Source organism: Drosophila nasuta, chromosome X, assembly GCF_023558535.2.
Source record: "Drosophila nasuta strain 15112-1781.00 chromosome X, ASM2355853v1, whole genome shotgun sequence".
NCBI lineage: Eukaryota > Metazoa > Arthropoda > Insecta > Diptera > Drosophilidae > Drosophila > Drosophila nasuta.
In genome coordinates this window covers 8,044,086-8,058,195 of record NC_083459.1, presented here as the reverse complement: position 1 = coordinate 8,058,195, position 14,110 = coordinate 8,044,086, and the positions used below count along the sequence as shown (strand labels likewise).

The 14,110-nt window shown below is 42.1% G+C and overlaps 2 protein-coding genes across 2 annotated transcripts; one reads left to right on the top strand and one right to left on the bottom strand.

Moving 5' to 3' along the window:
• Positions 1 to 517: 517 nt before the first annotated feature.
• On the top strand, positions 518 to 3,542 carry LOC132795848 (T-complex protein 1 subunit beta). The gene is made up of 4 exons (XM_060806756.1): positions 518 to 626; positions 1,197 to 1,886; positions 2,205 to 2,832; positions 2,899 to 3,542. Exons 1-4 carry the CDS (start codon positions 624 to 626, stop codon positions 3,183 to 3,185), a joined length of 1,608 nt encoding a protein of 535 aa, XP_060662739.1. The 5' UTR covers positions 518 to 623; the 3' UTR covers positions 3,186 to 3,542.
• Positions 3,543 to 3,770: 228 nt separating this feature from the next.
• LOC132795844 (probable phosphorylase b kinase regulatory subunit alpha) lies at positions 3,771 to 14,020 on the bottom strand. Its single transcript, XM_060806753.1, is given in 15 exon segments — positions 3,771 to 4,581; positions 4,644 to 5,241; positions 5,299 to 5,566; positions 5,636 to 6,237; positions 7,155 to 7,196; positions 7,725 to 7,883; positions 8,187 to 8,438; positions 8,498 to 8,827; positions 11,245 to 11,389; positions 11,922 to 12,245; positions 12,306 to 12,425; positions 12,428 to 12,667; positions 12,669 to 12,976; positions 13,042 to 13,642; positions 13,715 to 14,020. Coding segments are annotated over 14 exon segments (4,071 nt in total). The 5' UTR covers positions 13,619 to 13,642; positions 13,715 to 14,020; the 3' UTR covers positions 3,771 to 4,475.
• Between the last annotated feature and the right edge of the window lie 90 nt (positions 14,021 to 14,110).

The window sequence follows — 14,110 nt, the reverse complement described above, 5'->3', positions numbered from 1 at the left end:
CAATTTAAAATTTGGTAGCAAGCAAACTTTAAGTTATCAAAAAAGTAAACAAAGCTAATGAATGTATTAAGTTATTATTTATTAATATTAATATATATTAAATATACTTATATGCGCACAATAATTAATTACACTAAAATAGATATAGAATGATAAATTATTATTTAAATTTTAAAAAATCCGCCAAACGTGAAATATTGACTTATCGAAATCATAGCAACAGTGTGACCACTTATAGCATAGGTTATTTTTTTGGTATATCGGTAATATCAACTTTATTTCGTACGATACCAATTCAGAACGCGATTTTTGTTTTTACTTTTATTTCTAAATTGTTCGTGATCAATTATAATGTGATCAATTTGAAGAGTACTTTTGAATGACTAAAAAGAACATTCTAGATAGGCGTCAGTGAATTGGCAAAACAAGAAAACAACAGCTATGTGAGGATAGTATCGTGCAAACGGTATAATTGAAGCCGATAAATAGTACTTTTGTTACATTATATCTGAGGTCACACTGATCTGTAGTTATTCTATCGCCATTTTCTTTGTCGCTTTGTCGAGCCGTGTGGGGTATTCTCTAATTCTGTGATCAAAAAAAGTTGTTAATAAGCGTTGAAAATGGTAAATTTACTTGAATTAAGCAAACAATATTATAAGTTTACAGCATACTTGTCGCGAGTGCAGTGAAATATTTGCGTTTTCATTGATCATTTCATAAAATATTGCGTTTTCATTTGCCGGGTGTCGTCCACGGCTGAAAAAGCCGCACGCACTGCGAAGCAGACGGCCAAAGCAAGAAGAAGCAGCAGCAGACCTCAAGTTAATATGTGTACGATGATGACAAGCCTACACACACACACGTGAGGAGGTCGCAATGCTTCGAGAAATTTCCATTATGTTAATAGTGGCATGACTTGTCTTGGCGTTTTGCAGCAATTGTTGCAACCACATGAGGAAGCACATTTTTCACTAGGAATCTGTGTGTTTTTTCACAAATGCAGCATGCTGCAGCAGGGCGTGTGTATGTGTGTGTGTACTGCGCTCGCCGATGAATCACGCACTATTTGGGGGTTATGTCCGAATCGTATGGCCACTCGGAACTAAATACACACAAACACACTGCATTATATATATATATATGCAATGCAACTGAATATAAACAAATGAAATAAATGTTTTGTTGGTTTTTAGGAGATGTCACTAAATCCCGTGCGCGTTCTCAAGCATGAGGCGCAAGAGGAGAAAGCCGAAATGGCGCGTTTGTCATCATTCATTGGTGCAATTGCCATCGGTGATCTGGTGAAGAGCACACTGGGACCCAAGGGTATGGACAAAATCTTGGTTGCCACCGGTCGTAATGCTGGCCAGGTGGAGGTCACCAACGATGGTGCAACCATATTGCGTGCCGTTGGTGTTGATAATCCAGCTGCAAAGATTCTGGTCGATATGTCGCGTGTCCAAGATGAGGAGGTTGGCGATGGCACCACATCCGTGACGGTCTTGGCATCTGAATTGTTGCGTGAAGCCGAAAAGCTGGTGGAACAAAAACTGCATCCACAGATCATTGTCACCGGCTGGCGTTTGGCTACCCAAGTGGCCCTCGATGCCCTGACACAGGCGGCTCAGGACAACTCGACGAACAGTGAGAAGTTCAAGAACGACTTGCTGAACATTGCACGCACCACATTGTCATCGAAGATTCTGCACCAGCACAAGGATTTCTTCGCCAATCTGGCTGTGGATGCTGTGTTGCGTCTGAAGGGTTCCGGCGAACTCAAGTCCATACAGATTATCAAGAAGTCCGGCGGCACATTGGGTGATTCGTTCCTCGACGAAGGCTTTCTGCTGGACAAGAAGCCAGGTGTCCATCAGCCACAGCGCGTGAGTAGCAAACCCAAAAAGTATTAATCATGAATAATCTGTGTGTATTCTAATTGTTGTTGCTCCATATGAACGCGTCGAAATGACTGTGACTTATGTGTGCTTTGCCCGAAATTCATATCACAGCCATTTTGACGAGTTTCATATGGTGGCCATCGCCAGCTGCTAAAAGAAAAGCGTGTTTAAGCGACCATCTGTTGTTGCAACGAGAGCACGTGACTCACACGCTGACATCAGTTTGTGTTTGTTCGCAATAAACTGGTTTTCATTCATTTTTTTATTTACTAATCCTTTTTTTTTTTTGTTTAATATTATTAGATTGAAAATGCAAAGATCCTTATTGCCAACACACCTATGGACACGGACAAAATCAAAGTATTTGGCAGCCGCATCAAGGTCGATTCTTTGGCCAAGATTGCCGATCTGGAGATGGCTGAAAAGGAAAAGATGAAGGAGAAGGTCGACAAGATCTTGTCGCACAATTGCAATGTCTTCATCAATCGCCAGCTTATCTACAATTACCCAGAGCAGTTGTTCGCCGATGCCCAGGTGATGTCCATTGAGCATGCTGATTTCGATGGTATCGAACGTTTGGCCTATTGCACTGGTGGCGAAATTGTCTCCACTTTCGAGAATCCCGCTCTGGTCAAGCTGGGCGAATGCAAGCTCATCGAACAGGTGATGATTGGCGAGGATACGCTGTTGCGTTTCAGCGGTGTCAAATTGGGCGAAGCCTGCACCATTGTCATTCGCGGTGCCACGCAACAGATTCTTGATGAAGCGGATCGTTCGCTGCACGATGCCCTCTGTGTGTTGGCTGCCACGGTCAAGGAGTCACGCATCATTTATGGTGGCGGCTGCTCCGAGGCTCTGATGGCCAATGCTGTGTTCAAAAAGGCCGCCGAGACTCCTGGCAAGGAAGCCATTGCCATTGAGGCCTTTGCACGTAAGTCGAAATAGAATAATTTACAATTGTATGAGTTGATTTACTAATCCTTTTTTCTTGGCGCAGGTGCTCTGTTGTCACTGCCTACGGCTATTGCTGATAATGCTGGTTTCGATTCGGCACAACTGGTCTCTGAACTGCGCGCTGGACATGCTCAGGGCAAGCATCAGTTGGGTTTCGATATGGAGAAGGGCAAGGTTGCCGATGTGCGCGAACTGGGCATCACTGAATCGTTTGCTGTGAAGCGTCAGGTGCTAATGTCTGCATCGGAGGCAGCCGAAATGATTCTGCGTGTCGATGATATTATCAAGTGTGCGCCGCGTCGTCGTGTTCCCGATAGGGGCTATTGTTAAACATCGATTCATCTTAAGTATTTTTTTTGTCTAGGATTTTTTTTATTAAAAACCTTACACACACAACTCTCGTTTAACATCATCGCTAATTTTATGATCTGTCTTAAACTTATAACTACACACACACACATATACACACGAACAACCTACACGCAAGATGCACACACACACACACAGCCTAACTTGCATTCTTCAAAATTTGTTAGTGACCATTTCAAAAACTATTTTTGTTAAAATCAAAGAAATTCGTAAACTCATTGTTGCGCAAGCTCAGCTTAAAAACACTAAAGAGAACAAAAAAAAACAACGCATTTAGAAAATGTGTCAAAAATCCACAAAACACAAGCAACTTGTAAATGAATACAATTTTTGTAAACATTATATGTGCGAAATGCAAAAAATGATGGGAAAACAACAGAAAAAAATAAAAGAATGATATTTATGCTTAACAAAACTAAACAAAAAAAACACTTGTTTTTATTTAACTTGTGCTTTTTAAAATTAATTTTTTTGAGCACTGAGTAAACTTGGTTCTAAGCTTTGTTGAATTAAAAAGACGCAAGATTGCAATAAAACACTCAATAGTTGAACATTGCAAACATTTTTTATATTTATTTCTTTGTCACTATTTGTTGTCACAATAAAAACTTGCAACTTATTGCGTCAAGAACATATTTTGAAAGAAGTCGTTGTTGAATCCCCTTCGTTTCAAGGATAATCTGCGAGTATAAAACCAGTTTGTTGGCGCGCAGCGTTTTATTTTAGGATAATACATAGTCAATATCGATATAGATATATGTGTTATATAGTATGTGTATATACTTGTATATACGTAGGTAGTTTTGGGAAGAGCACAATGTGAATTTCCCATTTTAGCCGCTCAAGAAAACTAAACAAAAACACTTTAACAAAAAAAAGATGGCTAAATAGGCGGTTGGTCTACAAAGCATATAGTATATATAGCCTTGTCACAGAGTTCGCATTTTTGGAGGTTCGAATCTCAGACTTAACTTATATCGATGGGCTAGAGCAAGAGAGAATGTGTAACTCTGCAAAAGATCAAGACATACATACATATAGAGCTAGAGAGAGATGGGACGAGAGAGTGGGAGAGAGATTGCGTTAGACAGAGATAGCCAAAAAACGAGAGAGAAAAAAAACAAAAACGAACATTGGGATGAGCCCGTCAAGTCAGTGTTAACAGTACATGGCATTAAGTTTCCTTGCTTGTTGTTGCTGTTGTTGTTATGTGTTCCAGGTCGAGTGTAGCATCATTGTAACATTCGCACTTTAGGAGATTGCGCATTCCTTCTCCCCATGCTTGGGCACACAGTCCAGCACCAAAGCGACGGCACGCGACATGTAAGTCATGGTGCCATAGCTGCCACTAGGCGCACTACAAGAAGTAAGTTCATATTAGAGAGGGATTACTTTATGGATGTGGAAGTGCTTGCTGACCTGTCGTACAGATGCTGACAGATGTAGGCGGCACCACCGCAGAGCAGCATGCCCGAGGCAGCCTGTTGCTGCTCTTTGCCATCCTTGAGCTTGGCGCAGCACAATGTTGCATCGCCCTGCACTTTGCGCTGATCCTCCAAGAACAATTGATTCGCCTTGTGCACCAGATGCTCCACATAGATCACGTCCCCCAGGCAGGGCACCATGTTGTGCTCGGTGACCAGTGTTAACACCATCAGCGCCTCCACCACCAGCTGCCTGTACTCGGGCTGTGGTATTTGATTGAGTGCCGTTTCCACCTCGAGGGCAAACTTCAATTCGCCCGGCGTCATTTCCTGTGTAAGACTCTGCTGCAGCACACGTCCCTCGATGGCCAGTCCCTGGCATTTCTCCAGCACCGTCCAGACGCGCGAATAGAAATCTCGTGGCACACGATTGAGGGCGCCGTCGAGTCGTCGTCGACGCAGCCATTGACCCTGGCGATCATCGATGGTGGCAATGAGCGCATCCTCGCCCTCTGGATCGCCCAAACCTATTTGGCTTTTCTTGCTGACGCGACTCGACTTGCAGCTGACAATGGACAGATTACCGCGTGCCACTAAAAGAACAATTCATTGTAATCTTTTGTATTTTAGCCAACCTGTAGTAAACTCACCACTGCTGACGGCAAACTCCTTGCCGCTGAGTATGTGATAGAGCAGGTTCTTCATCTCGAATGGCGATAGATTAAGTAGATGCTCCGATGCCGCTTCGCCGTCACAGATGAGCGTGCGCGACAGTTCCTTGGCCATCACCTGAATGATCAAGCCGACGCGCAGACGCAACATCTCGTGAAACAGCTGCGGCTCGGTGCGTATAAACATGGCCAGATACACCATCAGCTCCTGTGTCAACATGGCTGTGCTCTCATCGTCACCATAGGCCTGCATATCAATTGGGGATTAAGTGAGTGTGACAGAGGTAAGAAGATAAGAATTAAAGAGTTTACGTACATCGTGTATGAGTTGACGCAACTCGCCCTCGGGCAGCGGCGCTGTGATTGTGTGCTCATTGTTTGGCGGCATGCCAACGGTGACCTGCTTTTGACGGACCAACAGATCGGTGACGGCTTTGCCCAGATCCTCGACACGTTTGCCCAGCATGCCGGCGGTGTGACGCACCAGACCCCAGAGTTTTTGTTGGCACGCCTTCTCGTAGAGGCCCTTGAGCAGATCCCTAACGGTGACGACGCGTCCCTCCTCCAGCATGCCTTCAGATTGAGAAGAATCGTTGTTATTCAAGCTGTTGTTGTTGGTACTGCAGCCGGCGGCGGGGGCAGCGGGCGAGGCAGGGGCAACAGGTGCAGCTGGGATGCCGGTTGTTGCCGTTGCCGTTGCGTTGGCATTATCCAGATCCTTTTTGCTCGCTGTGGATGTGGTTGTGGTCGTTGGATCAATGATCACTGTCGGCACCTTGACGGGCAACATTGGCGGCTTCTTCTTCTCACCACCAGCTGCAGCACCACAACCATCACCACCACCAACACCACCACTACCACCAGCACCAGCCGTTGACAGTTCGAGCATCACATCGTCCATGAACGCTTGATCGAGCTCTTTTTTTTTTTTGTTGTGGCATTAGTTTATTGTTTTAGGTTTTAGATTTTAGTTGAAGTTGTTGTTGTTATAGTATTTGGTTTGTTGTTGTTGTTTGTTTTTTGGTTGGTTAGTTGGTGATTCGTTTATTTTGTTGTTGTTGTTTTGGTAGAAGATGTTTGAAATATCGAATCAGGTTAATGATGGCATGAGGCAGCAAAAATGGCGAGCGTATTAAATGTGTGTGTGTGAGTGTGGTTACATTTTTGTTTTTTGTATGTGTGCGTGCGTGAGCGTGGTGCATTGAAAATAAAATATAAAAGAAATATTTGAAAAATTAGAAAATTGATTAAAAATTTAAAAAATAATAATGCAGCTAAAGCAATAAGATGTGTGGCATGAAGTTTAATAATAATGTTCATAAAAATATAAGTATAAGCAGTATAACAAGCGTCATATAACACCTTGAAAAAATGTGTAGCTCAGTTCTTTGTATGCGAGTTAGGCGTTATATAACAGTTTGTATACTAGTTAGATGTATTATAACGGCTTGTATACGAGTTAAGCGTGGTATAAAAGCTTGTATACGAGTTAAGCGTGATATAACAGTTCGTATAAAAGTTAAGCATGGTATAACAGTTTGTATTAAAGTATTGTTTAATGTTTGTGGAATGAGGAAACAGGTCAAGTAGAAAAGGAACACCATAAAACAGTGAGTGAGTGTAAAGGGAGATAGAAGAGGACTTGGGATTCAATCGATATATAACCAATAGATGCTGTGTAGAGGAATTGGGAAGGGGGAAAGGGGGGAGATAGTAGGAGAGAAGTAGTATTTATGTACATACAACACCAACAACATCATACAAATAGCCCAATAGACACACATAGTACAGTTCGAGCAGAATGGAGTCTGGGAATCGCAGATATCAAAACTTACCAGCCGCATTGTCATCGGATTTGTGCTTTAGGCCCAGGCCAGCTGTTGTGTGGTAGCGATTACGAAGAGGAACGAGAACGAACACAAAGCACGTGTACAAAATGGAACAAAGTACAAAACAAACAATTAAACGTTGATTCAAGACGAATATGCCCGATGCATCCTTTGAATGGTAGGGAGGGGGGGAAGTAGGGAGTAGAAGAAGGACGCAAAATGGCATCGATTTCACAAACCAACGTTTCAAATTTATAGCACAAACGAAATATGGGATTTATCGATTAAGCACCGTGACAAAAGCTGTTTGATTTAAGCGTTGCTAAAGCTTGCTTCCGACGATGTGTCACTTATTGTTTCATTGTGAAATCGAGCCAAAGTTTTGAATAAGAAAACTTCTATAACTAAAATATATACAATATATATCCATCTATAGTTTACGGGTGTATTGGTAAAGATGTGGCATGTGTGTTTGTGGTTTAGTGTAGCAACTAAGAACGGTCTCAATACATAAGCTTAACTACGGTTTTCGCTGCAAACTGATAAGAAGCTTTTCATTTGATGTACATGACTTACCCGTATTGAAGTCGAGTCCTTGTGTGTCCACCAGATACTGCAGAATGTCGCCTTGCTCCTCGAGACTCTCCGTTTCGCGCAGCATGGCAATTAGCTCCTCCACCTCTGTGTCGGCAAAATTGGTTTCCGCACGATGGCGTTGGATGAGAATTTTTGGCACTGTTACTTTAATTTTTGTTGTTTTGTTGTTGATGAGGTGGTTGTGTTGTTGTTGTTGTTGTTTTTGAAGAACGTGATTTACGTATAAAGGACAAACGAAAATGAAACCGAAAAGCAAACAAAATTGACAAAAATGAGAACCACTACAAACAATAAAAATAAATCAAAAATATGTATATATAAACAGTGAAAACTCAGATTTGAATAAGTATTCTCTTAGCCGGACACTTTCGTTGTCCTTTCACAACAAGCTATCACTGTATATAGCACAATATAATAACTGCAACTGCAAGTGCAACTAACTCTCTTGTTGTCGCACAAATTCGCTGCGACGATCGATGGCCGAGCGACTATGATGCGGATCCACAGGACAGATGTTCTCCCGGAGTCCCAACTCCCCTCCCAGCTGCGGTGGCGATGTCGGTCCCTCCTCGGGCGTTGTGGCAAACACACTGACATGTCCTTGCTTGTTTGCCTGCAGCCAAGGCGGCGGCACCACCGACGACAGACGACGCTCGGTCAATGGCGATGGTCCCTCCATGCCCAGATTGTCAGCTGGAAAGCAAATGAAGAGAGATAAGGACAAGTAATAACAAGCTGCATGAATAGCTTACAGTCAACGTTAATAGAGCGCGTCTTTTTGATAGCGCCCTTGCAGGACATGCGACGCCGGAGATGGCGAGGACGCAGCTGTCCGCCACGGAGATTCATGGTGCTGCGGTTGCTAAATGAACGCAACAGATGCTCGTCCAAATAGGTCTGCACATCGGGATGCAGGCGATCCGGATAACCATCCTCGGTGCTGCCCAAAAAGCTCAAGTCCGTGATGGCCGACGTGTTGAGGAAGTCTTTCAGGCTGCCCAGCATAACCCGGGTGCCATTAATATATCCCGACTTTAGTTTCCGCATTGTCTGAATCATGGCCAGCGGTATCTTATCCTGGTCTATATATGTGTTGAAAGGCAGCCGCGAAAACGAAAACGAAAACATGTTAATGCATTTTAAATGTGAAGAAGTTCGATAAATTCTGTATGATTTATGGAGATTTGTGGTGCATGGATGGATTAGCTGGATGTGGAGAATGATGCGATGTTTGTTAGCTGTCGCCACTTACAACTACGGTTTAATCACAATATAAAAAAAACTACAACAATAACCGACATACGCAAATAGATTCACTTAACAATTAGCCACTTGCGAGTGGACAATAGCATATAGTAAATATGTAAATTGTAGCCCAACACCAGTTGTGGGTTTATTTCATTGGATTTGATATTTAGTGTGGTTTAAGTTTTTAGTGTGCAGCCCAAGCAGAGTGCAATTGAGGAGATTAAAAGGGGGGTCTACGAAGGCAATTAGGAAACTACTCGTAGGATGCGGTTAGAGACTTAAAACAGACGACGGATCAATCACCAAACAGGCTGAAACCAAACTGTATAACTGACCTGGACAGCTGGATCTATAAAGGATTATAATTTAGGGGAATTCTGGAATTGAATTTAACAGACGGACAGAATTATTCTCGTAATCAACATAGCTGATTTAAAACTTCGATATTAACACTGAAAGCTTTTAAGAGCTATAATTTTGACAGATTAATCTGCTTGTAATTCAGTTACAAAAGCTTTTGCACTTTAAATGTTGCAAATCATCAAGAAATTATCGAAAAAGTTCTGTAACATTCCTTGACATAAATGGATTTAAATATATATGTATGTATAAAATTATCAAGAAGCTTTTGAATTGTAGCGAGAAAAAGCTGCTCTAAATGAACTTAATTATTTAAATGCCAAGCAGATGGCGGAACTAAATAATTGTCGATTGAAAACTGAAAAACAAGCAAGCTTTAAAACTCGCACAACGAATTGAAGAATCCTTAGAAATGCTGCAGACAACGTGAGAGAGAAGTAGAGAGAGAGAGAAGTTCATTCGATCGTAGCATCGACAATAAAACGAGATTCAATTGATTGAATCTGATCACATGACAAACGAACGACGAATAAGAATGCCCGTTAAGTGGAAAGTGATAGCAGAAATAAGCAGAAGCACGTTAAGACAGCAACACATACAAGCACAGACACATATACACAAATACATTAGCAGAACGAATTGATAGTGTGTCTGTATGCGTGTGCACTGCACTTGTATGCCATGTACTGTACTGTTGTTGTTGTTTTTGTGATTTTCCAATTGGGGTATTATGCTTTTGTTTTTGCTTTTCGATTTTGTTGTTGGTTGGTTTGTTTGTTTGTTTGGCATGTGGGTGGGGTAGAGTTGATATATATGTAGTTACCTAGCATATAATGCGTTGCCATTAATGTGATTGTCGGCCTGCCCAACATGTGACGCCAATTGTTGGTCAAGAAGGCTAAGTTTGTGGTAAAATTGCTTGCGAGCAGATCGGGATCGCGTGTCGTGTAGTATTCTTCATAATCGATATGCTGTGTGTGTGAATGTTGAGATTGTGTTTGTTGTTGTTGTGATGGTTGTTGATACATTTAGTTCATTTGGTTCATTTTGATCATTCAGTGGTTCATTTGGTTCAAATTGTTCAGAGGTTCATTGGTTGTTGTTGTCGTTGTTGTTGTTGTTGGTTAAGCACGGAATTATACAAAAAGAGAACAAATTTTTGTTGTTGCTTTTTCTTTTGTTATGGCCAATTTTGTTGTCTACTGAGAGAGGGGCGGGATGGGGGCGGTTTATGGGGTGTAAGGACAGACAGTGCAAAGCAAATAGAGGAAATTAAGAGATAAACATGTGCTTGTTGGTGTGTGCGTGTGAAAGGGAGAGGAACAGAAAAGTATGCTATAGAAAAAGAATTAGATGAAGGAAAGAGATCAACTAACTAAAAGGCAACTAAATACGAAATGGCTGCAAATTAAATAATATAATGATTTGACTGTGGTTGTATATATATATATATATATATATCTAATTATGTGTGTTTGTGTGTGTGTGTGAGTGAGTGTAAATGTGTGTGTATTCGTCCACAACCACAGAACTAACTAAAGTTTTAACTAATTACAAAACCAAATAAGAATCAATTCAACTAAACACTAGTCAATATGTGTATATATGTATGTGTGTGTGTGTTTGTTTTGTAACTTAGGAAGAACAAAAAAAGTAATTTACAGCAAACCCTTGCAAATATAATAGTTAAACAATATAATAATAAAAAATACCATACACACACGCACACACAGAGAGAGAGGAGAGAGAGGAAATAATTAAACAATACAGGAAATTAATTAATTCTAGAAAATTGTAAATTAATCAAACATATGTATGTACGAATTTGTTTGTATAAATTTTAAAAAAATATGTACATATATTTAACTGGCTATATGCAACGTGGACCGACCTAAATGGATGCGCTTCAGCACCAGAGTTACTAACGGTCGCCCCAGCAGATCCCAAGCGGACTTGAGAAAATTGATCTCGCCTTTAAGGATGTCAATCATTAGCTCATTATCGGAGGCGATATAGAAGCGCGACAAGTCGACAAACTGATGCATCCAGCAATAATAATCAATAAATAATAAGAGAGGTTTAAGAAAAAAAAAACCAAAACAAAATAAGAAAAGCTATCTGCGGCATGCCGAAGATTCAATACGCTTGCAGAGAAAAATAGTTTGTATCTACAAAAGAAGACAACATTTAACTTTGTTAAAAAATACATCAAGCAACTCTAAAATTCATTATTTAGACGCACTTCTCTGCGATTCTCAAAGGATTAATTTGTTAAATGTTCATTTAAATTGCAATTTAAAAACAAATTAAATTGGGTTTCTTGGCAAATTTAGAATTTTTACAAATAAAACACCAGAAAAACGGACAAATTAATATACGTATGTCAATGCTGATTATCTTAATATTCTCCCTCTGCTCGAGTATAAAATTAATAATGATTGCAATCATAATCGTCGTAAAAGAAGAAACATTTGCATTACAAGTGAGAGATAGATAGGTATATAAAGAAAAAAAGATAAAGTGCGGGAAGGGGAGCGGATTCAATGCGCTTCGATCCGTATTATTTACCTGCGGCGTAAAGGCAAAGATACGATCCTTCAGCGAATACAATTTGCTGGTGCTCAAGATGCCAACATCACGGGATTTACGGCCACTGAGTCCCAACTTGCGATTGCGTCCCAGATACGTGTACAAATGACTAAGCACACGAGCCGGCTGCACTTCAATGGGTGCGACCTCGGCAATGGTTTGCACATGCAGATCATGCTCGGCCAGCTTGTCGCGAATTTCGTTATCCTCCGCAATGATGACGACCTGCACTACAACGTCGGGTTTCTTTTGTGCTCCCAAACGCCGATTCAATGGATCCAGCTCACCCACAGCCAAGAAGCCCTACAAAATTAGGAAAATTATAATACAAAAATAATAAAAACGAAATAAATCTTTACGCACCTCTTGCAGCAAACGGCCCAAAATAAAGAGCGACTGGCCCCAAAGAAACGGACAACGACCGACAACTTCGCGTGCCTGCGAACCAGGCTTCTGATATTCGAAGCCCACCAGATCCTGGGGGGCACCGCATAGCTTTCGGGTACGAGCAGAATACCATCCTCGGAGCGCACCATGATCTTCTCCAGACGATCGGCATACTCTTGCACCGACCGCTTGTCATTTTGAAATGCATGGAACAGTATCAGATAGCAATAGAAGAGCGGCCATTCGCACTCAATGTTCTCGAACATGCGCAGCTCCCAGCGTTCATAGTAGAGACGCGATGGATCCTCTTTGGGTGTGCGATAGCCATCGCGCAAAAAAGCGCTTGCACCCATATTTGCCTTGCAGACGCGACAATATGGCATCTTTGGTATTGTGTATGAGCTGGGCATCGTCGACCGCAAACGCTGGAAAGCCAATGACGCATAGCAGTCCCGAGTCGAGCTCTTTGCTGTTGGATTCACGCGGCAACATCGATTGTAGCACCGCCTGACATTTGTGCGCCTCATCGGCGAGCACATGTATAACGCTGGCGGGTCCGCCGCGTGCGCCAAACAAATCCAGTTCATTCATGGCCTCTAGTGCAGCCTTGGCCATGCCAATGGAGCTGGCATTAAGCTCCGGCTCACCTAGAAAAAACCGAGGGAAACAGAGTAATTATGTGAAGAACAATTCACTCCCTTTTTATGCTCACCATGATTGGTCTTATCGCCACGCTCCCAGATGCCATAATCTGGTATGGAGTAGGCGGACTCAATGTAGAATACCAAGTTCTGTATGAACGAAACTTCGTCCAACGAGAAGACAATCTGCAGACCCGAAGCGGTCATTTGAGCCAAAATCAGCAGATACAACGAAACAGCATCGATTTGCAAATGGCCCCATTCGTTGTCCGCCACCACGGGCAGACCATTTTTGCTGGAGTATTTGGCGTGCAATGAATCGTATGGACTTTGTGTCATTTTGAATTTCTCCACTTTATCCTTTTGATTCATCATGGCCATGAGCAGGCCACGCATCAGCTTCACACAGCTCTGCTCCAATTCATAGCATTTGGCACGATCCTCATCTTGATCGGCAATCTTCTTATAAGCCATCGACAGGCCCCAAACGGCCAGAATGCAATAGACATTGTCACGAATCCAGGCGTGCGAATTGACATTGGAGGCGGGAAACAAGCCGGTCACTGGCTCCTGATGGGCCAAAATCAAGCGATGCACAATGCGCTGATAGTAGTCCAGGCGAACGCCTGAATTGCTACGCGACCGCATCCCAAATTGTGTGTGCTCCACGTTCTGTTTGACAATTGGGCAATATACACATTTATTGTCAACACACAAAACAAAATACAATAAATAATTACTTACATAATTTGTTCAACGAGTTCGCCGAGTTTGTTGTTGCGGATGTTACTAAGCGCGTTGTTGTTTGTGCGTGTGTACGTGTGTGTGTAAATTGTTGTCAATGTCTCTGGGCCTCGCACAATCCCCCCATACGATCTCCGCCACCCCCTCGCAACGAGCAGCTGCTTGCTGGTTCCACTCGGAAAAGCTGCTGGATTTGTTTGTTGGCTCAAAACTGTTGTTGTTGCATTATTTGGGGTTTGGCCGCCAGCACAATGTGCGCACACAATCTTCGGATAATTTAATAAACACTTGTCGACACTTGCAATTCGCAAAAAAAAAAAAAAAAAAAATTAGGAATAAATTCGTTAGAAATGCTAAAATTATACACCGAAATGTCAACTGAATGTCATGCCGTGT